General features: G+C 47.4%; 1 protein-coding gene across 5 annotated transcripts in view; it reads left to right on the top strand.

The window, feature by feature from the left end:
- Positions 1–12,653, top strand: part of POU2F2 (POU class 2 homeobox 2) — a 128,392-nt gene extending 115,739 nt beyond the window's left edge. For 4 of the 5 annotated variants that reach the window (XM_077336730.1, XM_077336729.1, XM_077336732.1 and 1 more), the window contains 3 exons: positions 1,816–1,987; positions 2,475–2,548; positions 6,817–12,653. In XM_077336730.1, the coding sequence (XP_077192845.1) occupies positions 1,816–1,987; positions 2,475–2,548; positions 6,817–7,163 (593 nt within the window). In that variant the 3' untranslated portion in view covers positions 7,164–12,653. The remainder of the gene's footprint in view (positions 1–1,815; positions 1,988–2,474; positions 2,549–6,816) is intronic. The other variant, XM_077336734.1, reaches the window with a different exon arrangement.
- Positions 12,654–25,881: the final 13,228 nt, after the last annotated feature.

The raw sequence follows: 25,881 nt of genomic DNA, 5'->3' as shown, positions 1-25,881 counted from the left end.
AAGGGAAATGAATCTAAGCCTGTGTAGGGTAGAACACAATTTTTAAACTTAGTGCTAATGTTTATTAAAGTTAAAAGCCCCAAGCTTATAGCATAACCTCAGTAAAATCAGATTCAAGTGAGTAGCAGCAGAACAAAACAAAATCAGAATCTAGTGGCTCCTTTAAGACCTACAAAGATTTATTCATGGTATGAGCTTTCAAGTGCAAGCACTCTTCCTAGTCTGAGGAAGAGTGCCTGCACTCAAAAGTTCACGCCTTGAATAAATCTTTGTTGGTCTTAAAGGTGCTACTGACTCAGTAAAATCAGTGCATACATGCATGCCAATGCCTTCGCTGACCAGACAGGGTTCCATATTACTGCCTTTATCAGTGGTTAGGTATGAAATACAAACAAGAATTGTTACGTACAGTTAGCTCCTTCACATAAAATGATATTATATACTCTGGACAGGATGGGCTTTAGTCAATTCTGTGGACCAGAAGGCCAGATAAAACAAATGGAGGCCTCTAATGTTTCAAAAGCAGGCCCTGGGCAAGGCGAGCCCGTTCAGGGTCCAGGAAGGGTCATGTAGGAGCCAACCTTCATGCCAAGTATGCTGCAGGTCAGAAGCCACAGCACAAGTATAAGAAAAAAAAACACCGTGGTATAGCATTAATTAATTAATGCAACAGGCTGGACCAGGGGTAGTTAAACTGCGGCCCTCCAAATGTCCATGGACTACAATTCCCATGAGCCCCTGCCAGCAAACGCTGGCAGGGACTCATGGGAATTGTAGTCAGTGGTCATCTGGACAGCCGCAGTTTGACTACCCCTGGGCATTGGTTGGTACAAAAATGTAATATTTTTTGTTTATATTTATTCCAATTTATTCTGTAGATATAGCCTTAATATCTATGATGTACAGACCTAAACCAAAACGGGTTCCGGATAAACACACAAAAATTTTCTTTTTCAGTTGCCCGTTTCCAAAGTTGTTTTCTTCCTCAGTGGTTTTTATCATGTAAATAGTCCCCCAGGCTCAGGGTTTCATGGAGGTTTGTTTACTGCTCTTTACTGTTTCATAGCCAAAGAGCTATTCGAAAAGAAAAAAAAGTTGTGTTTATCCAGAACCCGTTTTGGTTTATGTTTGTACATCATAGATATGAAGGCAGTATCTACATAATAAATTGGAATAAATATAAACAAAAAATATTACATTTTTGTACTAGCCAATGGGTTGAATTTTTCTAGTTTGGACTATTCCATTTGGCCAGCCCTCTTATGTACGCAGTGGGTTGCCTGCAGTGGCTCTTTGTGAGCTTCATAGGTTGGTGAGAGGCCCAAAGTGCGGGGCTCAAGTAGTCCTTCCTTAAGAGCTACCATGTATGCGTACTCAGCAGTGCCTGCATGATAGCCATTGGCAGAACACTTAAGGTTTGGGGTGTGGCTGCAGAACCTTCCTCCAAGTATAGCAGGGTATGGAGGGAAATACGTCTTTTCACAAATCAGGCGTGGCCAAACTGTGGCTCCCCAGATGCCCAGTGACCATGATCCCCCCGATAGCACATGCTATTTCGATGCTCGGAATGGCTTTTTTCAATATTGCCCTGGATAGCAACATTAACATCAGTGGACTCAGAAAGGGGTGACCTTGTTCAGGGCCTGGAATACTCCAGCTTATGTATCTGCTGGGTTTTCTGCTTATATTTCCCACCCCCTTTGGGAGAGTATGTTCCTCTTGGTCTTTTGGTTCCCACTTGCAGCCCCTTTGCCCCTCCTTTATTGAGGCACCCGAGCCTCTCTCCTTAACCTCCTGTCCCCTTCTCTTGGGCAGTTACTACCTTATCCCCAACGGTCTGCTCCCTGACCTCCAGTCGGACAGCGGTGGGAGCAGGGGGCACCGCCCTCAACTCCGTCACGCCACCCCCGAGCAACAGCACAAACCCTAGCCCCCAGAGCAGCAGTCACTCGGTTATCGGCTTGCAAGGCCTGAATCCCAGTACAGGGTAAGTAGCGCGGAAGCGGGAGGACATCAGGGGCTCGGCAGCCGGAGGGGAATGGGGACGTCTGTTCTCAGCTGGTCTCATGATGTAAGTGGGGGGGGGGGGGGCTTTGAGCAACCTCTTCCCGGAAGGGGAAGGGAGTTGCCAGCTCTGAATTGGGAGATACCTGGAGGTCTCTGGGGGGAGCCTGGGGAGGGCAGGGCTTGGAGAGGGCCCTCAGAGGGGTGTAATGCCGTAGTTTTCTCCATGGGAACTGATCCCTGGGAGATCTCCAGGCCCCGCCTGATCCTGAACAGCAAAGGGACGAGAACCGCAAGGAAACCACAGCATCCATGAACACTTGATACCCTCCTGCGTGCTTTAAGCAAGTCCTCTTGTGAACATCCTGGACCTAAGAGAGGAAACGTCCCTGCCGGGCTGCCTGGGGGTTGCTTGCGTGTCTCGCACTGCAGACTCCCACGTTAACCTGCCGCCTCTGGTTTGATTTCAGAAGCACAGTGCTAGGGGTGAACGCCGGGTTAAACCCAGCGCTAATGGCCACCAACCCGCTGGCCACCATCCAAGGTTGGTGAAAAGAAAAACACAAGAAAGACCAGACATGATGCCATTTCTACCATTCACCCCCTCCCCATCCTGCTTGTGTGAGAAAGAGGAAGTGCGTTTGGGGGCCATGTGTGCTGGCAGGGGTATGCGTGTGCTCTCTGCGGGATCATGTGGTTGTCGCCAGCAGGGGCTGACCTCTGGAGGAAACAACTCATGTGAGGAGCCAAGTTTCCCGAGCAGCCTCGTATTTGGTGGGAAAGGCTTGTAGGGATGTGAACCACTGCAAATCATAGAATCATAGAGTTGGAAGGGACCACACAGGCCATCTCAATGCAGGATCAGCCTAAAGCAGGGGTGGCCAAACTGTGGCTCTCCAGATGTCCTTTGACTACAATTCCCATGAGCCCCTGTCAGCATCATGCATGGGGATGGCAGGGGCTTGTGGGAATTGTAGTTCAAAGACATCTGGAGAGCCACAGTTTGGCCACCCCTAGCCTAAAGCATTTTTGGGAAGGATCTGTCCAGCCGCTGCTTGAAGACTTCCAGTGAGGGGGAGCTCACCACCTCCTTAGGCAGCCTCTTCCACTGCTGAACTACTCTGATGGTGAAATTTCCCTCCGATATCTAGCTGGTACCATTCTACGTGTAGTTTCAAGCCGTTCCTGCAGATCCTACCCTCTGCTGCTAACAGGAACCGTTCCCTGTCCTCGTCTAAACTAGCGATCCCCAACCTGTGGGCTGCGGACCACATGTGGTCCTTCAACTAATTGGAAGTGGGCCCCGAAGGACGCCTTCTCCCCCCCCCCCGGCCCTTTACTTCATCCCCCCCAGCCCTTTACAACACACTTCATTGTTGTGGCGTATCTGTATCTTATTTTGAAGGGATGTTTAAACATTACCATAGCGATCAGAGAGCGTTAGGGCAGTGGTTGAGAGTAGAGGAGTAAACTACCCCCCCCCCACCGGGCCTCAGTAAAAGGCGTTGAGTGGTCCCCGGCGTTGAATGGTCCCCAGTGATAAAAAGGTTGGGGACCACTGCTCTAAACAATTAGTGCCACAAATCGAAGAATACTTTTGACGGGGGAAATGTCATCTTTTGTTTTTAGACAATGCAGGCATGTGCTACAATAGATATCATCAGGGAAGAGGTATTACCTTTTGTGTGGTAGAGGAGAGGGAATGCCTCTTTTAAGATCATGGGATGCATTCAGTTGTTTTCTGAGTAGTCCAGCACCAAGTGCATAACTGCAACTCTTAGAAATCATCTTCAGCAGTCTTCACGTTGTTCTCTTCCCCCTTATGTTATCCTCATGACAAGAATCTACTAGTGAGCTTCTGTGGTAGACTGAGAGCTTGAATCCAGGTATCCCAGATGCGATTGTGATCCTCTAACCAAGGGGTAGTCAAACTGTGGCCCTCCAGATGTCCATGGACTACAATTCCCAGGAGCCCCTGCCAGCGAATGCTGGCAGGGGCTCCTGGGAATTGTAGTCCCATGGACATCTGGAGGGCTGCAGTTTGACTACCCTGCTCTAACCCAGCCTTTGTCAACCTTTTCCCCATTGAGGACCTGCCCACGCCCTCCAGGCCCATCATGGGCCATTTTTTAATATGACTATATATGGTCATATCACCCAATGAATGTTTAACACATTTTAAAAATATATTTTAAAAATATATAACAAATGAATTGTCCCACCCATTCACAAACCCCTGGTTGAGAAAGCCTGCACCAAGCAGAGGACGGACCCAGAGCAGTAGGTCCTGCAGAGGAGCAATGGTGTTCTGCTCTCAAGATCTCACTAAGAGCCCGTGTGGCACTGTGGTTAAGAGCAGCAGCCTCTCACCTGGAGAGCCAGGTTTGGTTTCCCCTGGTCCTCCTCGACAAGCAGCCTGCCGGATGACCTTGGGCCAGTCCCAGTTTTCTCAGAGCTCCCTCAGCCCCACTTTCCTCACAGGGGATTCTGTGGTGGGGAGAGGAAGGCTAGGAAGAGTTATAGACACAACGACAAAAAGCTCTTCTTCTCTTATCATAGCCATGATGCGTGATGTGCTGAATGGAAAAACACCGGTCAGCCACACATGAAAAGCGCCACTTTTAAGGCTTGAGAAGGCCGATAGGGGATGGCTAAGCTCCTGGATAACCAGAGAGGAAGTTGGACAGCTATGGCCTAAAAGATGATGCGGGACTCCTCCAGTTCCAACTTGCCCAAAAGGTTTCCAAGTGCTTTGGTTGAGTGCTTCAGCGCCCGAAGCGGCCGGTCTCTCCCGGCGCAACGAGCACTGCGCCGCAGGGGGGGGAGGCGTGGGTGTCAGTGCGCCGGTGGGGCGCACACACGCAGGTGTCGTGCCTGCGTGTGTGCATCTGTCAGCACGCTGACACCTGCGCCTCCCCCCCCCCCCACGGCGCTGCGCTTGCTGCGCCAGGACAGACCGGCTTGCTTTGGGTGCCGAAGCGCCGAACCCTAGAAGTGAATCCGGGGGCGATGGAGCCTGCAATCTGCTGGAGTATGCGTGTTGGATGCGTGAGGCCCCGAGAGTCAGGCCTGGTCCTCCAGAATCAACTTTCATTCCTCCTGAGATTTCATCTCCGTCTTGGTGGTCTTAGAGCAGAAGGCATCATGCTCCATAACATGCATCCTCCCCCACCCATACCCCACCTGCTAATCATTCCTTGTGCATCCTTTCAAACATACCCCATACCTTATGTCTTATGTGAAATGCATTGGGGATTGGAGGTTTATGTGTGGGAGGGGGTTTTCATTTTGAGGATGGTTTTGTTTGTACCTTGTACTTCTGCCTTTTTTATTTATTTGGGAGGAGGGCCCATGATCGCCCCCTGCCCAAGAATTGGAATGATCTGGAAGGGAGGATATCATGTCATGCCTGTTCTAGCTCTGGGCAGTGGTATGACAAGCAGGGGGATTGATTGTTAGAGAACTGGTGTGCAGTGGCTCTCTCTAAAGCAGGAACCTCAACCTTTAGAGGCAGGGGCGGCCAAACTGTGGCTCCCCGGGGCTCATGGCCGGGGCTCATGGGGATTGTAGTCCATGGACATCGGGTTAATCAGCACTGGGCTTTTTATCCCTGGTAATACCGAAAGTAATCTACACGTATTCAGTTTCCATTACGATATTTAGCACTTTAAATTTTCCCTCTGCAATGTCTGATCTGCAGCCACACTACCTTCCCCCACGATATCCAGGAGCGGATATAACTCACTACATTTGAGGAAACTGCTCCCAGTATTAAGTGTAGATGTTCTGTGTTTTGCTGGAATAACTTCATCCGCCTTCACTGTGCCTCCAACGCTGATGTAGCGAAGCAGTCTGTCGCTGATTGGTCAGGGCATCAATTCAAAGACTGCCTGGTTCCCAGTTGCCGTTCCCTCGCAAGAGTTATTTTTGCCCTCATTTTGGGATCTGTTTTAAAGTGACTGCGCTCCAAAAGCCCACACTTCTCTGAGCAGAGATTTGCCTCTTGGATTTACTTTCCCCTCCTTGCTCTTTGTGAAGCTGCCTCCCCTCCCCCCCTCCGCTCTTGCAGGAAAAGAAAGAAAGATAAACAAGCAGCCTCCTGCTCCACTTTCCCCTCCCCTGGCTTGCTCTGGCTATAGACCTGGGACTAGTCAAAAGGCAGGAAATGAAGCACTCTCCAGCCTTGTGCTCTTTTAATGCCAGCTGGAGCTTCACCCAACCCCCACCCTCCAATCAAGCAGGAAGGAGACTGAAAATCGGGGTAATGCAAATGCAGAAAGACAACGTGTTTAAAATCAGGGAAAAGGAAAGCTGTAGATACAGGTTCAAATCAACCAGAATTCGGCAAGATTTACAATGAAAAAAATGTGAGTGCAAAAAGGGCCCTGGTGAGCCACAGTTTGGCCACCTCTGTTTTGAAGCATGGAGACGCCTTTAGATGCCTGACAGACGCTGGTAGGCACAGCCATACAAGGGCTGTCACACATTGAACATCCTTCTGCTGGTAGGCAGCTGCTACCAAAGCCATGTTGCACAGTCAATCAAACCTCCAACAACCAATCAGAAGCCCTACTGGGCAAAAGCCTCGCTTGGCCCTGCCCATTTGCTAAACCTGCTTGGCGGGCACCGGGAAAAGTCTGAAGAGGTGTCGTGGCACCCACGGTGTCGTGGCACCCATGACTCTAGGGAGTGGTTCGAGAGCCTTGTTCTAGAGAGCAGCTGTAGTAACACCCAGTTCCTCCGGGTCAGAAATCTCTCAAGATGTGAACCGGTTGGGAAAATCTAACTTGTGCTTTTCTTTCCCCGTCTTAGCATTGGCCAGTGGTGGAAGCCTGCCAATTACCAGCCTTGACGCCAGCGGTAACTTGGTCCTGGGAACCACAGCGAGCACGACCGGAAGCCAGAGCATTGTGACCTCTCCGCTGTTCCTCAACCATGCAGGCCTACCCTTGCTGAGTGCTGCCCCGGGAGGAGTGGGGCTGGTGTCAGCGGCCGCCGCCGTGGCTGCCTCCATGCCCAGCAAATCTCCCACCTTGACCTCCTCCTCTTCCTCCTCCTCCTCCTCCTCCTGTTCTTCATGCAGCTCCTCCAGCGATCTGGCGCAGACTCTGGGGCAGGCCGGCCCCGGATCCACCGAGCCGGATGCCAAGGCGGAATGAGGGCCGGGGAGTGTTCCTCTCTGCCTTTCCCGATGCGGTGGCGGGCCAAAGGAGTGGACGTACAAACCGACGAGTGAAACCAAAAAGAAAAAGGAAAAAAGGATGAATGAAACTAAACCAAACAAAGAATTGTCAGCAGCAGCCAAACAACAACAAAAAACAACCAAAAATAATAATAACCCAAAGCAACCAAACAAGCAAAGCAAAAAGGAACAAAGGAAGAAACCAAAAAGAATCCCCCAAACTTTTTGTGTTAATTTGTTTTTTTCCCTCTCCTCTCCCTCTGATGTTAAGAATGAACACCTAACTAAAGGTGGCTTTATCAGTGGCTTCATTTAATACTTTTTTTTCATGATTTCTCTCCTTCCCCTCTCCCCCCCCCCCCCCCCGTCTGCTAGTTTCCTGGACAGTTTCAGGAAGGAAACATATGGGGTTTTATTTTGCTTTTTTAGAAAAAAGAAAAAAGAAAAAAAGAACGAAAAATCCCTTTAAAATCCTTAAAGGGAAAAAGAATCTCACACCAAAAAATCACCAGTCCTAGCTTCACCCAAAGCTTTTTACAGACTTTTCTAACTTCTGTGTCTGGTCGAATGTCTTTCAAAATGCGTTTATTTATTCTTATTTATTTTTCTTTTATTTGGCATCCGGAAGGGGTTGGACGGGTGGGTGGGTGGGGGGTTTAAAGTCCTTGCTTTAAAACTTTTTTTTTCTTCCTTTTTTAACTTTTCAAAAACGAGATGTTTTTAAACAAATAGCAATTTTTATAATTTTTGTTGAGGGATTTTCATTGAATACCGAGTCTAGGATTTTCAAAGGCTGTCCTACAAACTGGGCACCAGGTTCCCCTGATGGAAATTGGTTTCCAGACTTATGTCCTGCAATGATTTTCTCCAGTCGAGGTGTAGTTTTGGTTATCTCAGCCTCTCAGCGAACTTCAAGGGTTACTAGGCTGCAATTTTTGAAGTGACTCCCTTACTAACCCACAATTTTGTTAGCGGCTCGTAAAAGGTAAAAAAGAAAACAAGTCTGGCAAGCTAACAGAAAACCATTTTCCTCCAGTTGACAGAATATCTCTGCCTGGTTACCTGGAAGTGATTTCCGCTCGCCGTAAGCGACCTAAAAAGAGTCACTTTATAAAAACTCATTGAATGCAACAAGCACAGACAGAGAGCAATAGACTGCCCCGACCCCACCCCCCATATTCCAGTAAAGAACTAATGACCCACTTCCATTAAGGGTAACTTTCCTAGGGTAGGCTAAAGTATTCACAGGGTATAAAGTATTAATACATCTTTGCAGGACACAATGCCCTTTTGAAAGTCTTTGGCTCTTTCAGGATGAGCCGCTTTAAACATGTATATGTTTTGTTCTACCAATTTGAATGTTTTCTTTGCAGATTTAATTTTTTTCTACTGATAGCTTCCCCCCCCCCTTTCAAATTAATTTCCACCTGGGGCTAGTATCAGGGGTTATTTTTCTGACGACAGGGGATATGTAATTTTTATTATTATTTTTATATCTGTGTTCTGAAAAAAAAAATACTCATAATCCAGTGCCTGACAAAAACCAAAACAAAATAAATGGGAAATTTCAGCATTCTTTACATTTTCCAGGAACAAAAACCAAAAATTGATAGACACCACTACAGAAAACAACAAAAGGAAGACCGTTGGGGAATTTTAGGGGGAAAAGAAATCACAAAATGAGGGATCCGAATCCCCCCCTCTTCTTGTGTGGATATCAGAGACTCGGAGGCGAGAAAAAGACACAAACTTTGAACCAAAAAGAACGAACCAAGCAAACAAAGAGAACGTAATAAACACACGTTCAACATTTTCATCGAAGAAGAACAGATGAAAACATGGGAATAAAAGGGGAAATCTTTACTTTTCTCTGGTGAAGCAAAATGGCTCAACCATCTTTCTCTGTCCTGAAAAAAAAAATACCTCATGGAAAGTTGCGTTGAGAAGCCAAGATTTTGTAAACGGCAAAGAGACACAACATACACAAATTAAAATAAACCAAATCAACAGAAGTGGGAGGGTAAGAACAGAGGAACCTGCAATACCCTCCTAGAGGTCTGGAAAGCTTTAAAAATGGCTTCTCAAAATGCTGATTTACTTTTGTTTTTCTAACCTTTTTGGGTAAATTCGTTGGGGGCTGGTTTCTTTATTATCGTTGTTGTTAGTTTACTGTGTTGGTTTGGGAATTTTTTTAAAGTGTTTGAGGGTTGCTTATTTTTATTTTTTTAAGTTATTGTTTGGAGTGTTTTTCTCCCCCCCCCCCCAACTTTTGTCTTTTCTTTTTCAACTCCTACAAACCAAAGTCTTGTTGTTGCAGAGAAGGAAGTTAGCCATGGCATACTACGATCTGGTAGAAAAAAACAAACCAAACCAAACTAAAGGACACAGTGAAAAAAAAAAGGACAAAACAAGTAAGCAAAAGGACTTTGACATTTTTCTTAAAGGAAAAAAAAAACAAACCAACCTCGACCTCATTTTATCTCCTGCTTTTGCTGTGTTATAGCGTTCAGGTGGGTTTGAGATAACAAAAAGAAAAATACTGTGAAACTTTCCAAAAATAAATTGAAGCATACACACACACACACACACACACACAAACCAGGAAACACCTAGTTTTAAAAGACTGAAAAGAAAATGTTTTTCACCCCATTATGTGCGTGAGGGAGAGAGAACCGGCAAATATTTATCCGTCTCTTTTAAGATTCCAATCATGCTTTTATTATGGTGGACATCATTAAAAGAAAAAGGGGGGGAATCAAATCTCTTTTTCTCTCTTTCTCTCCCTCTGTCTGTCTGTCTGTCTCTCTCTCTCTCTCATGTGCTACTGAACGTGTTTCTAGGTGGAATGTAACTGTTTAGTGATATTTGTTCTTTTTTTTAAAAAAAAACCACTTCTTTTGGGGGGGTAACTTCTATTTTTTTTTATAGAGAAAATTCTATGTTCCGCTTTATCGCTTCTTACTGTATAAAAAGACAAAAAAACCAAATGCTGAAGGTTTGCCACAAAAAAAGATAAAAAGGTTTAAAAAAAAAAAGCTAAACAAAAAATCAACAAAAAGAAAGAAAAACCAAAACGTGTTTTTTTTTTAATGATTCTAGACCAAAAATGACCCTATCTCCATGGATGGAGCTGTATGGTGGGTGTCTGGCATGGCGGGGAACAGCCAAGATTTACAGGGCAAGTGAAGGAAGGTGGGGTGTAGGAAGCAAGGTAGAGACATCCCCCCCAGGAAGCTGAAAGAGGTTTGAAAGATTAACCAGGTTTGTTAGGTTTATGTACTGTCTCCAAACCTTGTCTCACCTGTTTAACCAGAGGTGACAGTAGGGGGGAAAAAGAGACGTCTGTACATCTTGGGAAAGGGAGCCTCTCTAAAACCCATCTCAGCTTTTGGAAAAACAGTTACCTGTTTCCAGTTTTAGGGTCAGAGACGTGGGCCATTGTCAGGGTCGTAGTGGCCAGTTCTAGCAGCCCCAGCTCTGCTCCCAGTCCCAAATGGGTGACTGATTAGATGGCGGAGCTATTCCTAACTTGACAGGGGAGGGAACTGAGAGTGTGGGTTCAGTCTGGAAGAATAACAACTAGGGATTCAGTTTTTGCTGGACTGCAGTTCCCCTGTAGCAGGAGGATAGCATGTTCATCTTGGACCCACCCTCCCCACTCCATTCTTCAAGTGGATGGCCAAGCAAGGCCTGGAGTTCTTCCCTTAACAAAATGGCAGTTATGGGAGTGGGCTTGGCAGGTCTCCCATTATAACAGGAGATCTTCTGACAGTTACTCCCGTTCCCTACCAGCACATTCAAGGCTGGTGGCGGGAGGAATTGGGGGGGGGGTGCCGACATTGCACCACCACATGACATCACTTCCAATGAAAAGCTGGAAGTGACATCATCATGTCAGGGACATTCTAGGATTTGCTCAAAACTCTCTGGTTAAAAGAAGTTTCTGTAAGGAAGTGATCCTGCACTAGCAGGCAACATCACCTTCTTACAGAAATTGTAAGCACCTATCCTTGCCCCCAAAATACCTCCCAGGGAGCTGCATACTGCGGCTGTCCACCCGTAAACCGGAAGGGGGACTTCACGGAACCACACCCCTGCCGAATTTCATCCCCTCCCCGAACATTGCCAACCCCCAAACTCCCAGACATTTCCCAACCTAGAACTGGCCACCCTGAAACAGAGGCAGGATGGGAGATGGTTGGAAACCAGCCTCTTTTCCGCTGACCTCCCCCACCCCTGGGGATTTTAGAATGAGGAAGGGAACAAGCTTTAAAACTACAGCTGCAAAACCAAATATTTGCTCACACGCCTCTGTGCCGGTGCCCCACCCAGGGTTGGGAGGGCACAAGGGAGGGGGGCCCAGGCTAGACCCCCTCCCTCCCCCCTCACAGTGCCAAGACATCCACCACAACGCTCTTTGGAGATAGCCCGCCATATACCTCATATACTTTAATGATAAACCAAATAGAAAAGCTTTATTAAGGGTGTGTGCCGGACGGGTCTGTTTGGGGAGGTGGGGGGTCAGGCGCAGCATTCTCTCTCACCCCCACAGGAGGGAAATCAGTGGTGTGGCCCAGGCCCCCAAGGAACACAAGCCGTTCCCATAGAAACAGCAGCACCTTTCTCTGGAGGGTCTATTGCTGACATCTCGGGAAGGGTCACCGTTGGCCGGGTGAAGGACCCGCGGCCGGAGCCACAGGGAGGTCCGTGAGGGCCAGTGGGAAGGGTTGGAAGGCCTCTGATGGACCCTGTTTACATAACCAGGGGTTCTGCCCGAATAGAGAAAGTGCTTTTTACCCCTCCCCAACGTGAGTTAAAGCATGGACGTGCAGATCAAGAGCATGCTTGCGCGGCCAGAAGCCACGCTCTCAGCTGCTGCTCCGCATCCAATGAAACCTCGACCGTGAATCCCGTTTAAAGTCCAAGATGGCTTCCAGCCCTTCCCGACCTCCTGGCTTCTTCTGGGCACTTTAAGCGCGTCGCTGCCTGCCCGGGTCACGCGAAGCAGGATCTCCTCCGATGCTTCTGTGCCGACGCGGCATCTGTACGCATTTCAGCTGGCCCGAAAGAGGTGGAATAAGGGGTCAGGCCTTGGAACGAGAGATGCTGCACCAGCCCCTGATCCCTGCCACCCCCACCCCCAATAAGACTGGCCTGTTGCTGTAGCCAACCTGGGAGCAGTGGGGAAATCGTGTGATAACTTTGCCAAAGGTAGTTAGTTCCTAGTATTCAAATTTTTTAATTTTTAATCTTCCGGGGTCTGATCCTGTCTTGTTAATTTATTTGTAACTGTGGGGCTTAGAAGTGACTTGAAAAAAAAATGATGATGATGATGATGATGATGATAAATGTAACAAATATTCTGAGTGATTTTTTTTTAATTTGTTCTTTCCTTTGGTTCTGTCGTGGTTTTGTGTTTTTTTCCCTGTCTTTTTTTAAAATCAAAAAAACAAAACAAAATAAAAATCTTGCAACCAAAGACGAGTCGGAAGGGAATCGGGCGTCTGTCGTGGTGGCTGAGTGCTGATAACGATGGGACAAAATGGACCCCCTCAGACCGCTGTCCGTTGTTGACACAAGGGTTGACGGTAGGGTGGTGCGCTCCGGCGGTGCGCCTCGGCCGCTTCGGCGATCACTGAAGCCCGAAGCGGCCAGCGGGACGCTGGCCGCTTCGGGCTTCGGTGATCGCCAAAGTGGCCGAAGCACGCCACCAGAGCGCACAACCTTAGTTGACCGCTCCAGACTGGGACGTACCAGGAGATTTTGGAGGTGGAGCCAGAGGAGCAGGATGAGGAGGGAGTTTGGTCAGTATGATTCCATAGAGACCACCTCCAAAGGGGCCACTTTTCTGCACTGATCTCTCCCCTCAAGAGCGGTTCTAATAGCACGAGATTCTCCAGGCCACACCTGGAGGTTGGCCACCCTAGCTGTCACCCGCTTTCTGGTTTCAAGGCAGCAGAGGTGAGAAGCAAAATCTCTTGGCATCTATGAATCTGTGTACTCTCTCCATTTGCAGCCGTTTACAAGAGAAATTGGTCTTTCAAAAAAAAAGAAATCACAAAAATCCACCAACTCGTAACAAGTGCTGGGGAACGGGACGGACGGCATTTATGTCTGTGGATCGTAACAAGAATCACAGGGCAGAAAGAGTAGGGGATTCTCAGGCTAGCTCCAGATTTTCAGGCTATCATCATCTTTGAAGCTGTTCACCCTTTGGTTTTTTACAGTGGGCTGCTTTGAACATACTGTTGATGTTGACGATGCAGCTACCACACCCACCTTCTGCCTGTTGTGGCCGTCATTTCCAATGGCTGCTACAGACACGTGGGTGGGGAGTGTCTTTCTGGCTTTTCGCTTCAGTCACTCCCATCGAGCAAGGGCCTCATTGCCATGTCAGTTTTTGGCTTTCTCTTGCCAGGAAGAACAAAATCACTGCCCTTTTCCTGGTTCTTGTCCAGAGCTGGGAGTGGGGTTGGTGGAACAGCACTGTGGACGCTGCCAGAGAGCATGAATGTATGGGCCACAAAAGACACACAACAGTGTCAAACTAGAAATGCTAGAGATCCTTTCTGTCCTTACATTTCAATAAATAGTCACAGTGGCAGCGGGAGTGTGAGTCTGGGACCCTGGCACCTGAGGAGGGCTTAACCCTTTTCTGCCATGTTGTTTCCAGATGTAAAACTATCCCCCCCCCTCCAGCTTTTATTCTGAAATAGGACATGTGCAGTTTCCTACATTCTGCTTTTCCCTAGTATCACTCCATCAATGCCCTAATTCTGGCAGAAACCAATCTACAGTCACGCTTTTGTTCTCGTTTTGCTTTCTTTCCTTCCTGCTGTTGGACTCTAGTGTGGCCAGCTCTGCTTACTTGGCCATGTTACGTGCATACCTGGCAGACTGGGGAACACAGACACAGCTTGCCTTGTGAATCACAGTATCCTTCCTTTGGGGCAAAACGGGAACAAGATCTACCATTGCTGTGGGGGGGATGGGATGCCAATTTGGTTTGGGAATGAGCAAGCATTTGTGAGTGGGCGCTTCATTTCACACAAGCCAAATGCCGCTGGCTCCCTGCCCTTCACTCTGTCAGCCAAATGTGCAGCCTTCCTTTGGTCTGGCGGGTCCTCCTGTGATTGATCCATCTGTCCAAGGATGGCTCTGGAGGAAAGCTTCAGAATTGGCTGAACTAAGAGGGAGGAGGCAAGCTGGTGGAGCTGGTTGTTAGCCTAAGAGATCTTGAAGTGCCAGTAATGTCCGATGTTGGGTGTCCTGAACAAAACACTAAATTAAACAAATCTACTAGTCAAAGGGCTTTTTCATGTTCTCATTTCCCTTGCTTGTAAGTTCCTGTTTCATTGGGGTTTTACCTCTGGTTCCACGTGCGTGTTGCGCTCTCTACTGGTAGATTTGAGATTACACTGGCATATGTTTGGTATAAAAACCTGTAGTTTCAATCTGCAGGGAGATACGCTGTACGTACACTGGTGTAATATTAAAATCAACAATTAGAGGGAGTTAAGTGTGCAGATCAGAACCCCCCTTGGAAGGATCAGAAACTTACAAGCAAGGGAGAGGCGAATGTAGAAGAGCCCAACATTTCCTTTGAACTCAACCTACAGCATCTTCAGGATTCTTCAGACAGTGGCTCCCCAAGGTCCCAGGAGGTCTTTTCCACTATTGCTACCGTATCCTTTAATAGGAGAGGCTGGGGATTGAACCAGTGACTCACTGCATTGCAACACCAATGTTCTACCACTGTAGAAATAGAGAAACAGTGTCTGTGTGCTTCTCCATTTCTGCCAAACTTAGACTGCTCTTTCTCCCCCACATACACACCTGTCCCCTTTCTCTGGGTCTTGCCCTCTTCAAACATATGAGAGGCACCTGAATGCCGTCTTTTCCTAACACTTAACTCCCATTAATGGAACCATCCAGAATTCTGAAGGAACACTGCCTCTTTGCTGTAGAGCAGTGGTTCTCAACCTACCTGATGGTGTGACCCCCTTTTGGTTGCAACGGCATGGCAGGGGCCTAGGCCAGGGGTAGTCAACCTGTGGTCTTCCAGATGTTTATGGACTACAATTCCCATGAGCCCATGCTAGCATTTGGAGGACCACAGGTTGACTACCCCTGGCCTAGGCGATGCAAAGGGGGGTAATAGGGTTGTGTGCACTCTGGCACACCAGCGATCACGGAAGCCCGAGGCAGCTACAGTTTGCCCCCTCGGGCTTCTGTGATCGCCAAAGCAGCCGGAGCACACCAGAGCGTGCAACCCTCACACTATTAGGAAGGCGACGGCCTCGGCCACCCCTGGGAAAAGCGTTGATTGACCCCACTAAGGGTGGTGACCCCCAGGTTGAGAACCGCTTCTTTAGCGCTTCTTTCATTGCCCACAAAGAGCATCCTGACAGAGTCCTGTGCCTACAGCTCTTCCAGAATAATAACTTGATCTCCCCACCCTCTCTGGACTCCATCCTCTCCATTGGCTGCCACCAAATCTCCAGAACTTTCCCATGCCAGAGTTGGCGACCCTACATACTAAGGTGTCTCTGGACATGTTCTGTGAATAAGGCACATTGCGCATTTCCCAGTTTGGATATGCATGAGCAGGTCCCCGTGATAATTTGGATTTCCAATGGCATGCACCATTATACTCTCCGGTTACGTGAGATAGTAGCGCCAAAATTGTAATGTCTGAAAAGGGCTTATGGCACGGATGGCTGAACTGTGGCTCTCCAGATGTCCATGGACTACAATTCCCATGAGCCCGGCAGGGGCTCATGGGAATTGTAGTCCATGGACATCTGGAGAGCCACAGTTCAGCCACCCCCTAGCTTACAGGATAGACATAGGATTACGAGCCTCCAGGTGGCAGCTCGAAATCTACTACAATTGATCTTCAGGTAACAGATAGGCTCACCTGGAGAAAATGGATTCTCTGGCTTTATTCCTCATTGAGGCCAATCCCCTCCCCATCTCCCCCCCCCTCCTCAGCCTTCATCCCCACACCTCTCCACTATTGGCAACCCTAGACAGACATGTATAAGGAGTCAACCTACTTCATAAAAAAACAGTAAATGATTTGAGCATGTACATGAAAAGGGGAGAAAACACAGAGTGCTTGATCTCACTCATTCCACTTTTCCGGCATTTGGTGGCCCAGTAAAAAGTCTGTCCCAATTCACACAAGATGATACGGTTTGAGAGAAAACCAGATTTTATTCCTCCATTACAGAAGCAGAATGGAATCCTTCGAACTTAATTATCACAAACTCGGCTTTCTGAACTTATTCTGTTTTCTGTGGAGCTCCGTGCTCGGTATAATCCTATGGAAATGGCATCTGGTGTAACTGAATACAGAATGGGCCAGATGTTTGATGTAATCCAATTGCACATGAGCAATCTCCTACAGGCTTATGGTAGCGTATCCAAGGCTGCTTTTTAAATATTGCTATGGAAGAAAGGAAGCAAGCATGTACCAGGTGTAGCGGAGGCAATGATGTGCTGAAGACGAGACTGTGAGAGAAAATATCGATGGGTGCTTTTTCTCTTGAACGTGTACGTAAAGCAAGATTCTCTGAAATTCTCCCGACTTTACAGGGCATGGAATAAAGAAAACCAGAAATGCCTTTCAGCTGTATTGGTATCACACAATAGCCTGACCAAATCCGTTCCACTTAATATTTCTGGTAAGGACTTCATTGGGACCTCATTAGGGTCCAATGCCATAGAGTTCACCTTCAAAGCATCCATTTTCTCCAGTGAAACTGATCCTGGTAGTCTGGAGGTGACCTATAATTCCAGGGGGGACCCCAGGTCCCACCTGGAGGTTGGCATCCCAGCATAGCACAGTAACGAGAGTTTCCTTTAAGGGCAGCTGACTGCTTGGCCTGCCAGAATGGCGACTGCTTAGCCTGCTTGCTCTTGATGTGACCGTGCAACTCTTTGCTCCCTTGTTGGTGGAAAAAAATAGCACTATCTAGTTCAGGGGTGGCCAAACTGTGGCTCTCCAGATGTCTGTGGGTTGCAATTCCCCTGAGCCTTTGCCCGCAGCATGCTGAAACCATTCTCTTACTCACATGGGTTGTTGTGCTGGTCTGAAGCAAAAGTACAAAATTTGAGTCTAGGGACACCTTTAAGAAAAACAAAGTTTAATTCTGGGGGTTGGCTTTCGTGCGAGTGCAGAATTATACTTGGTCCAAAAGTAGAAGAAGAAGAAGAAGAAGAAGAAGAAGAAGAGTTGGTTCTTATATGCCACTTTTCCCTACCCGAAGGAGGCTCAAAGCGGCTTACAGACGCCTTCCCTTTCCTCTCCCCACAACAGACCCCCTGTGGGGTGGGTGAGGCTGAGAGAGCCCTGATATCACTGCGCAGTCAGAACAGTTTTATCAGCACCGTGGCGAGCCCAAGGTCACCCAGCTGGTTGCATGTGGGGGAGCACAGAATTGAACCTGGCATGCCAGATTAGAAGTCCGCACTCCTAACCACTACACCAAACTGGCTCTCAGGTTATTAGGAGAGGCGATTTCTAATCTGGAGAGCAGGGTTTGATTCCCCACTCCTCCACATGCAGACAGCTGGGAGACCTTGAGTTCCTCACAGTCCTGATAGTGCTGTTCTCACTGAGCAGTCCTGTCAGGGCCCTCTCAGCCCCAACTACCCTACAGGGTGTCTGTTGTGGGGAGAGGGAGAGAAGGCGATTGTAAGCCGCTTTGAGGCTCCTCTGAGCAGTGAAAAGTGAGGTATAAAACACAAATCCTCCTCCTTCTATTCACTATCTTGTTTGACAATATGTATCATGTGCTGACCAGCCTTGTATAAACTCTGAAAGGGGCCTTTAAAAAAAGCAGGAAAAGTAACATTGTTAAAGCTACATATGATACTCTCGTGTGTTGGCTGAGACCAGAATAAAGATCTTGGGGTTGTAGCGGACAGCATGGTACTAAGGGTGGGCTGCAGGGGTGAGAAAGGCAAACTCCACATTGGGATTGTCTGGAAAGGGATTGACAAGAAACCACCAATGTTACGCAGTCCTTGGCTAGAGCAATGGTTACATCCGTGTTTGGAATAATGGTTACAGTCGTGTTTCAAAAAGGACAGTCTGTCTCAAAAGGGTCACTGCAGGACATTGTCTCAAAAAAGGACGTTGCAGAGCTGAAGAATGTATAGAAGGCAACCCAGAAAACCAAGGGATGAGGAGTCCCCTTCTATGAGGAAAAGCTGGAATTCAGGACTTTTCAGTTTAGGGGGGGGGGAAGGAGGAGGTGAGGCTTACGAAATGATGCACGGGGCAGAGAGTAAGCCAAGAAGACGGCGACGATGGGGGTTTTTACCCCACTTTTCCCTACCATCAAAGTGGCTTCCCTTCTTCTCCCCACAACAAACACCCTGTGAGGAAGGTGAGCTGAGAGAGCCCTGATATTACTGAAGAAGAGTTGGTACTTAGATGCTGCTTTTCTCTACCCGAAGGTAGAGAAAGTGGCTTACAGTTGCCTTCCTTTTCCTCTCTCCACAACAGACCCCCTGTGGGGTGGGTGAGGCTGAGAGAGCCCTGATATTCCTGCTTGGTCACAACAGCTTTATCAGTGCCATGGCGAGCCGAAGGTCACCCAGCTGGCTGCATGCGGGGGAGTGGGGAACTGAACCCTGCTTGCCGGATTAGAAGTCCGCACTCCTAACCACTACCACAAACTGACTCTCAATACCAAGATGGCAACAAGAGGGCTTTTTCTCCCTCTCTCATCATTCTAGAATTCAGGAGCACCCAGTGGCATTGAGGGGCAACAGCTATGAGACTACTTCAAGAATTAACTTGTGGACTTCACTGTGAGTGACCCTAATGCCTTTCTAGGTGGGCTGGGCAGATGCATTGAGGAGAGGCTGGCCCAGGTTTCGTGAAACCCTGGGGTTTCTTGACAGCCCTGGGAGGGTTTCCCAAATGGGTGGTACTTAATTGTTTTTTAAATATATTTTTTTTAATTGATAAACATTTATCAGGTGATATCATTATATCTGGTCATGTTAACCTGCCTTGCCCTCCCCAAATGGCCAGATGGGCCTGGAGGGGTTGGGAAGGGGCCCCAGGTGGGCATGTCCACAGCAATGCTTCCCAACCATATTCCGCATAATGGCGCCACTTCTGGGGTTTTTCGAAGCCTGAAGAATGCCTTAGGGGCTTCTAAGGGGTAAAACAAGTTGAGAAAGGCAATGGCTACAAGCCATGGTGACTACAGAGAACCTCCGGAGTCAGAGGCAAGCAACCTCTGAATACCAGCGCTAAGAGGCTGTATCAGGGAAGGCCTTTGCCTCTGCCATTTATTGATCCGCCAGGATAACTGGCTGGCCACTGCAAAACAGAACACTGGATTAAGTCGGTAGTCTATCTAATCAGACAACTCCATCTAAAGACCATGGTAAGAGTCAAGGTAGGGACTTAAAAAAGACTATCAAGATCTGGGGTTGAAGCTCAAGCAAATGAGGGCACAAGTGGTATTCTCTTCAATCTTGCCTGTCAAGGGAAGAGGAATGCATCAGGAGAGGAAGATAATGGAGGTGAATCACTGGCTGCGTAGTTGGTGCCGGCAGGAGAGATTTGGTTTCTGGGACCATGGGATAAGCTTTCTTGAGGAAGGCCTACTAGCACCTGATGGATTGCACTTATCGAAACTGGGGAAGAATGTGTTTGGCAGGAACCTGGGGAGATTCATCAGGAGAGCTTTAAACTAAAGCCACTAGGGGAAGGAGACGATCAACATAGGGAGTGTATGGAAGGAAAACGATCGGAGGCAGCCCAACCGGCAAGGCCAGCTCATAGGGAACCAAAAGTAAAAGGATTCAGTTGTCTTTATACTAACGCCCGAAGCATGGGCAATAAAAAGGAAGAGCTGGAACTTCTCATGCTGATGGAAAGGTATGAGCTAGTAGGCATCACAGAAACTTGGTGGAATGATTCTCATGACTGGAATGTAATGGTGGATGGATATGAACTGTTCAGAAAAAACAGAATAGATCGAAGAGGTGGAGGAGTGGCACTGTATGTGAGGAAAGGGCTTACCTGTCAGGAAATGCTAGTGAAGGAGAGCATATCTGCAGTGGAAAGCATCTGGGTGAAAATAAGCGAGGGGAAAACAAACAGTGTGGTGGTTGGTGTCTGCTACCGACCGCCTGACCAACGAGAGGATGTGGATGCTGCACTTTGTGAGCAGCTTGAAAAAATATCCAAACGGCAGGACCTTGTCATCATGGGTGACTTCAATTTCCCAGATGTGTGCTGGGAAACTAACTCTGCGAAGCGTCCTCAGTCATGCAAGTTTCTGACCTGCCTGGCTGACAATTTCATTTATCAAATGGTAGATGAACCCACAAGAGGTTCAGCCATACTGGACTTAATACTGACCAACAGGCAAGAGGCAAGAGTTGGTGGATGAGGTGAAGGAGGTGGGGACCCTAGGGGGAAGTGACCATGTCCTCATAGAATTCCTTTTGAGATGGGGAGCCAAGGAAGCTTGTAGCCAGACGCGGATGTTGGATTTTCGTAGGGCAAACTTTAATAAACTCAGAGACATGATGAGTGTCATACCATGGACGAGAATGCTGGAAGGGAAGGGAGCATGTGAAGGGTGGGCGCTACTCAAACAAGAGCTATTGCATGCTCAATCAATGACTATTCCAGAAATACGAAAACACTGCAGGAGCTCTAAGAAGCCTATTTGGATGAACAGAGAACTTCAAGAGGAACTAAGAAAGAAAAGGAAAATGTTCAGGAAATGGAAGGAAGGACAGAGCTCTAAAGAAGAGTACCTACAGGTTACTAGGCACTGTAGATCAATCATCAGAAAGGCCAAAGCTGAGAGTGAGCTAAGATGGCCAGGGAAGCCCATTGTAACAAGAAAAGATTTTTCAGTTATGTGAGGAGCAAACGTAAAGTCAAGGAGGCAATAGGCCCACTGTTGTGTGCAGATGGACAAACTCTAACGAAAGATGCAGAGAAAGCAGAAAGGCTTAGTGCCTATTTTACATCTGTTTTTTCCCACAGGTCAAAGTGTTTAGGCACATCTAGAGATGGCTGTAGCCAAAGGATAGTGTCTGGGTGGCAGGTTAACATGGATAGAGAGGTTGTCGAGAGGCATTTAGCTGCACTGGATGAGTTCAAATCCCCTGGTCCAGATGAAATGCACCCGAGAGTACTCAAAGAACTTTCCAGAGAACTTGCACAGCCCTTGTCCATCATCTTCGGAACCTCTTTAAGGACTGGAGATGTCCCGGAGGACTGGAAAAGAGCAAACGTTATTCCGATCTTCAAAAAAGGGAGGAAGGATGACCTGGGAAACTACAGACCAGTGAGTCTGACCTCTGTTGTGGGAAAGATAATGGAGCAGATATTAAAGGGAGCGATCTGCAAACATCTGGAGGACAATTTGGTGATCCAAGGAAGTCAGCATGGATTGGTCTCCAACAGGTCCTGCCAGACCAACCTAGTTTCTTTTTTTGACCAAGTAACAGGTTTGCTGGATCGGGGAAATTCGGTTGATGTCATTTACTTGGATTTTAGTAAAGCTTTTGACAAGGTTCCCCATGATGTTCTGATGGATAAGTTGAAGGACTGCAATCTGGATTTTCAGATAGTTAGGTGGATAGGGAATTGGTTAGAGAACCGCACTCAAAGAGTTGTTGTCAATGGTGTTTCATCAGACTGGAGAGAGGTGAGTAGCGGGGTACCTCAGGGCTCGGTGCTCGGCCCGGTACTTTTTAACATATTTATTAATGATCTAGATGAGGGGGTGGAGGGACTACTCATCAAGTTTGCAGATGACACCAAATTGGGAGGACTGGCAAATACTCCGGAAGATAGAGACAGAGTTCAACGAGATCTGAACACAATGGAAAAATGGGCAAATGAGAACAAGATGCAATTTAATAAAGATAAGTGTAAAGTTCTGCATCTGGGTCAGAAAAATGAAAAGCATGCCTACTGGATGGGGGATACGCTTCTAGGTAGCACTGTGTGTGAACGAGACCTTGGGGTACTTGTGGATTGTAAACTAAACATGAGCAGGCAGTGTGATGCAGCGGTAAAAAAGGCAAATGCCATTTTGGGCTGTATCAACAGAGGCATCACATCAAAATCACAAGATGTCATAGTCCCATTGTATACGGCACTGGTCAGACCACACCTGGAGTACTGTGTGCAGTTCTGGAGGCCTCACTTCAAGAAGGACATAAATAAAATTGAAAGGGTACAGAGGAGAGCGACGAAGATGATCTGGGGCCAAGGGACCAAGCCCTATGAAGATAGGTTGAGGGACTTGGGAATGTTCAGCCTGGAGAAAAGGAGGCTGAGAGGGGACATGATAGCCCTCTTTAAGTATTTGAAAGGTTGTCACTTGGAGGAGGGCAGGATGCTGTTTCTGCTGGCTGCAGAGGAGAGGACACGCAGTAATGGGTTTAAACTTCAAGTACAACGATATAGGCTAGATATCAGGAAAAAGTTTTTCACAGTCAGAGTAGTTCAGCAGTGGAATAGGCTGCCTAAGGAGGTGGTGAGCGCCCCCTCACTGGAAGTCTTCAAGCAAAGGTTGGATACACACTTTTCTTGGATGCTTTAGGATGCTTAGGGCTAATCCTGCGTTGAGCAGGGGGTTGGACTAGATGGCCTGTATGGCCCCTTCCAACTCTATGATTCTATGATTCTATGATTCTATGACTTCTGGCGTATTGACCAATGAAATACCTGTGCATAGAGGTGTGAAACAGGTGTGTGTGCTGGCCCCCTTATTATTCAATTTCTGTATCAAGGACATAGCATCCAAGCTAGATGGTCCAGGTTATTTATTTATTTATTTATTTTATTTATTCATCATACTTCTATACCGCCCTCCCCGGAGGCTCAGGGCGGTTTACATTATAATAGAGAACCATACATAAAACAGTCTGTAGAACATGTACATCAATAACCAACAATTGCAACCAAACACAACACAGTATAACAATAAACAATCATAATACAAACAGGTCCAAGGCTTGTTGATGGGATTCTGAGGGGGGTGGCTTATTGATTTAATTCTGAGGGGGGGGGAGCAGGGGCCCTTGGTCGCTGTAGATTACATCTGGTCTCGGCCAAATGCCTGGTGGAGGAGCTCCTTTTTGCAGGCCCTGCGGAACTGTTTAAGCTCCGTCAGGGTTGTGTTAGGGTTGTGTTTGGCCGCCTTGGTGATCACCAAAGCCCGAAGTGGCGTGTAGGAGGCCAGTGGCGCAGCATGGAGGTTGCTTGGGTGATTGCCAAGCCGGCTGAAATGCACAACTTGCTCTGGGGGTTGATCACTCTGACTAAAATTGGTCTGAAGAGACTGCTGGATAAGCTGGGTTTATTTTACAAAGAGGAGAGATTAAACGTTAATGATGCAAAACCGAAGGAGATGGTGTTCAAGAAGTATCCCCCCAAATCTGCATGGAGCATTTTGGGTACACCAATTGAACAACGTAGCTCCTACAAATACCTTGGATATAACTTTCACCGAAACATTCTGGGAAGAACGTTTGTCTGTTAAATGAGCGTCAAGGTTGAGAAGTTTGGGGGCTATAGTTAAATTCTCAAAGGGAGGTGATTTGGTGGATCCAGTCATCAAATTTTCAGTACTAAAGTGATTTTCTCACTGCTTTTTGGAGCAGAAATATGGGGCTGGGGATGATATACGGGTCACCTTAGAAAGGGTCCAAAACCTGTTGAGAAGAATTTTGGTGTTACAATGAGGTCACCCACAGCTCTTACAAGAGCTGAGTTAGGACTACTCTCTTTGGGTGTTCGAGTAAAGGTAATTATATTAAACTACTGGACAAAACTTACTTGCAGCAATGTGGAGTTTGCTGTTTTCTGTGAAACGGGACAAAGCCCGCTCGGATTTTCTCAACTATTTCTGAGCGCAATGCTCTATCCCTGATGATCTTCTGGGATCCAGAAACGAACTTTGTGAATGGATATTTCATACGGATGCAATAATTGACAGCAGTGCAATAGCTCCACCTAAGGTAGCACCATTCTTTAAGTAATTTAAAAGAGAACACCACCGTTCCTCATACCCAATGACTATAACTTCCCTAACACTGAATGGCATTCACCAGGTTGAGGTGAATGCCATGGGGAGTGCAGTTCACAGTGGTCAATTCCCCCATACCCGTGTCCAATTGTCTTTGCATCTGGGATATGGAGGGAATAAAGGACCTTCTTTACTCGACAGTCGACAGTATTCTCGACTGTCCTCTGTACAAGGACCCGAGAACTAAATTCATTAAGAAACTTCTGCCCACTGCTAAGGGCATAGCAAAATCCGAGCACTTAATCCGCTTGCTATCAGATACCGACCCGCATATCTTCAACAGAGTTGCCCTATTTGCTCTTGCCGCTAAGAAGATTAGGTCTAACTATGTAAACAAATTCTGTTGTTCCAATAATGTTAATCTTGACACTTTATTTTAGCCAATTTTGAGTCTTGCAATTTTAGAAGTTAGCCTTTATTTTATCCTGTTTTTGTATGCTTTTGTACATGTGACTGTACTGTGAGGGCCTATGGCTAAGACAATAAAATCTATATATACGTTGCCGAACCAGCAGAGTGCTTCTAAAGCTGATACGGTTATCCTCACCCTAATTGAAGGGTCCCCAAGCTTTCTGAGCCTGTGGGCGTATTTGGATACGGGGTGGTGGGCACAACTGTACAATGAGTGGGTGCCAGCTTAGTGTAGTGGTTCGGAGTCTGGACTTCTAATCTGGTAACACCGGTTTGATTCCATGCTTCCCGTCACCATGCAACCAGCTGGGTGACCTTGGGATCGCCACAGCACTGATAAGGCTGTTCTGACTGAGCAGGAATATCAGGGCTCTCTCAGCCTCACCCACCTCACAGGGTGTCTGTTGTGGGGAAAGGAAGGAAAAGCGACTGTAAGCCACTTTAAGACTCCTTCGGGTAGAGAAAAGTGGCATATAAGAACCAACTCTTCTTCAACTTTGTCCACAGAGCCCAAATGTGGGGGAGATGAAGAGAGAAAACACCCTGGGAAAGAAAGGCATTAAAAGGAACGTTCTGGTTGCCAAAGAGACAATGTTATTTGGGGTCTGCAATGCCAATCAAAGTTTCACTGGCATATCAGAAGCTCTCCTTGGCAAGAGCCCCACCTACTTTCTAAAAACACTTGGCTGGTACCAAGAAAGGGGTTGGTGGGCACTGCCGTCCACGCTGGAGACCCCTGTCCTGATTGAACATCATAAAATAAGGATCAACTCCAGATTAACTCATTGTCCAATTATACAGGTCAGGTATGAATGGTGGGTTGGATCCAGCCAGGGTTTTTTTCAGTCTCATACTATTTCTCTCATCACTAGACTGCCAGCATATGTAGCTTTTGTACAGAGATTGACACCTCCAAGTTGAGAAATTCTTGGTAGATTTTGGGGTGGAGTCTGAGTACAGGGGGGGCATCACCAGGTGATAAAGCCACTGCCCCACCTCCAAAGCAGCCATTTTATACAGAGCAACTGAAGAGATCAGACTGAAGAGATCAGTTCCCCCTGGATAAAATGGATGCTTTGGAGGGGGGGGGGCAGGTTCTGGGGCAATGCACCTGCTGAGATCCCTGTTGTACTCATTCTCCACCCTACAAATCTCCTGGATTTTCTAACCTGGTGCTGCCAACCCTGCCCC

This window comes from Paroedura picta, chromosome 5 (assembly GCF_049243985.1).
Source record: "Paroedura picta isolate Pp20150507F chromosome 5, Ppicta_v3.0, whole genome shotgun sequence".
Classification (NCBI taxonomy): Eukaryota; Metazoa; Chordata; class Lepidosauria; order Squamata; family Gekkonidae; genus Paroedura; species Paroedura picta.
Note: the sequence above shows the minus strand (reverse complement) of the source record. Positions and strands in the feature narration are given on the sequence as shown.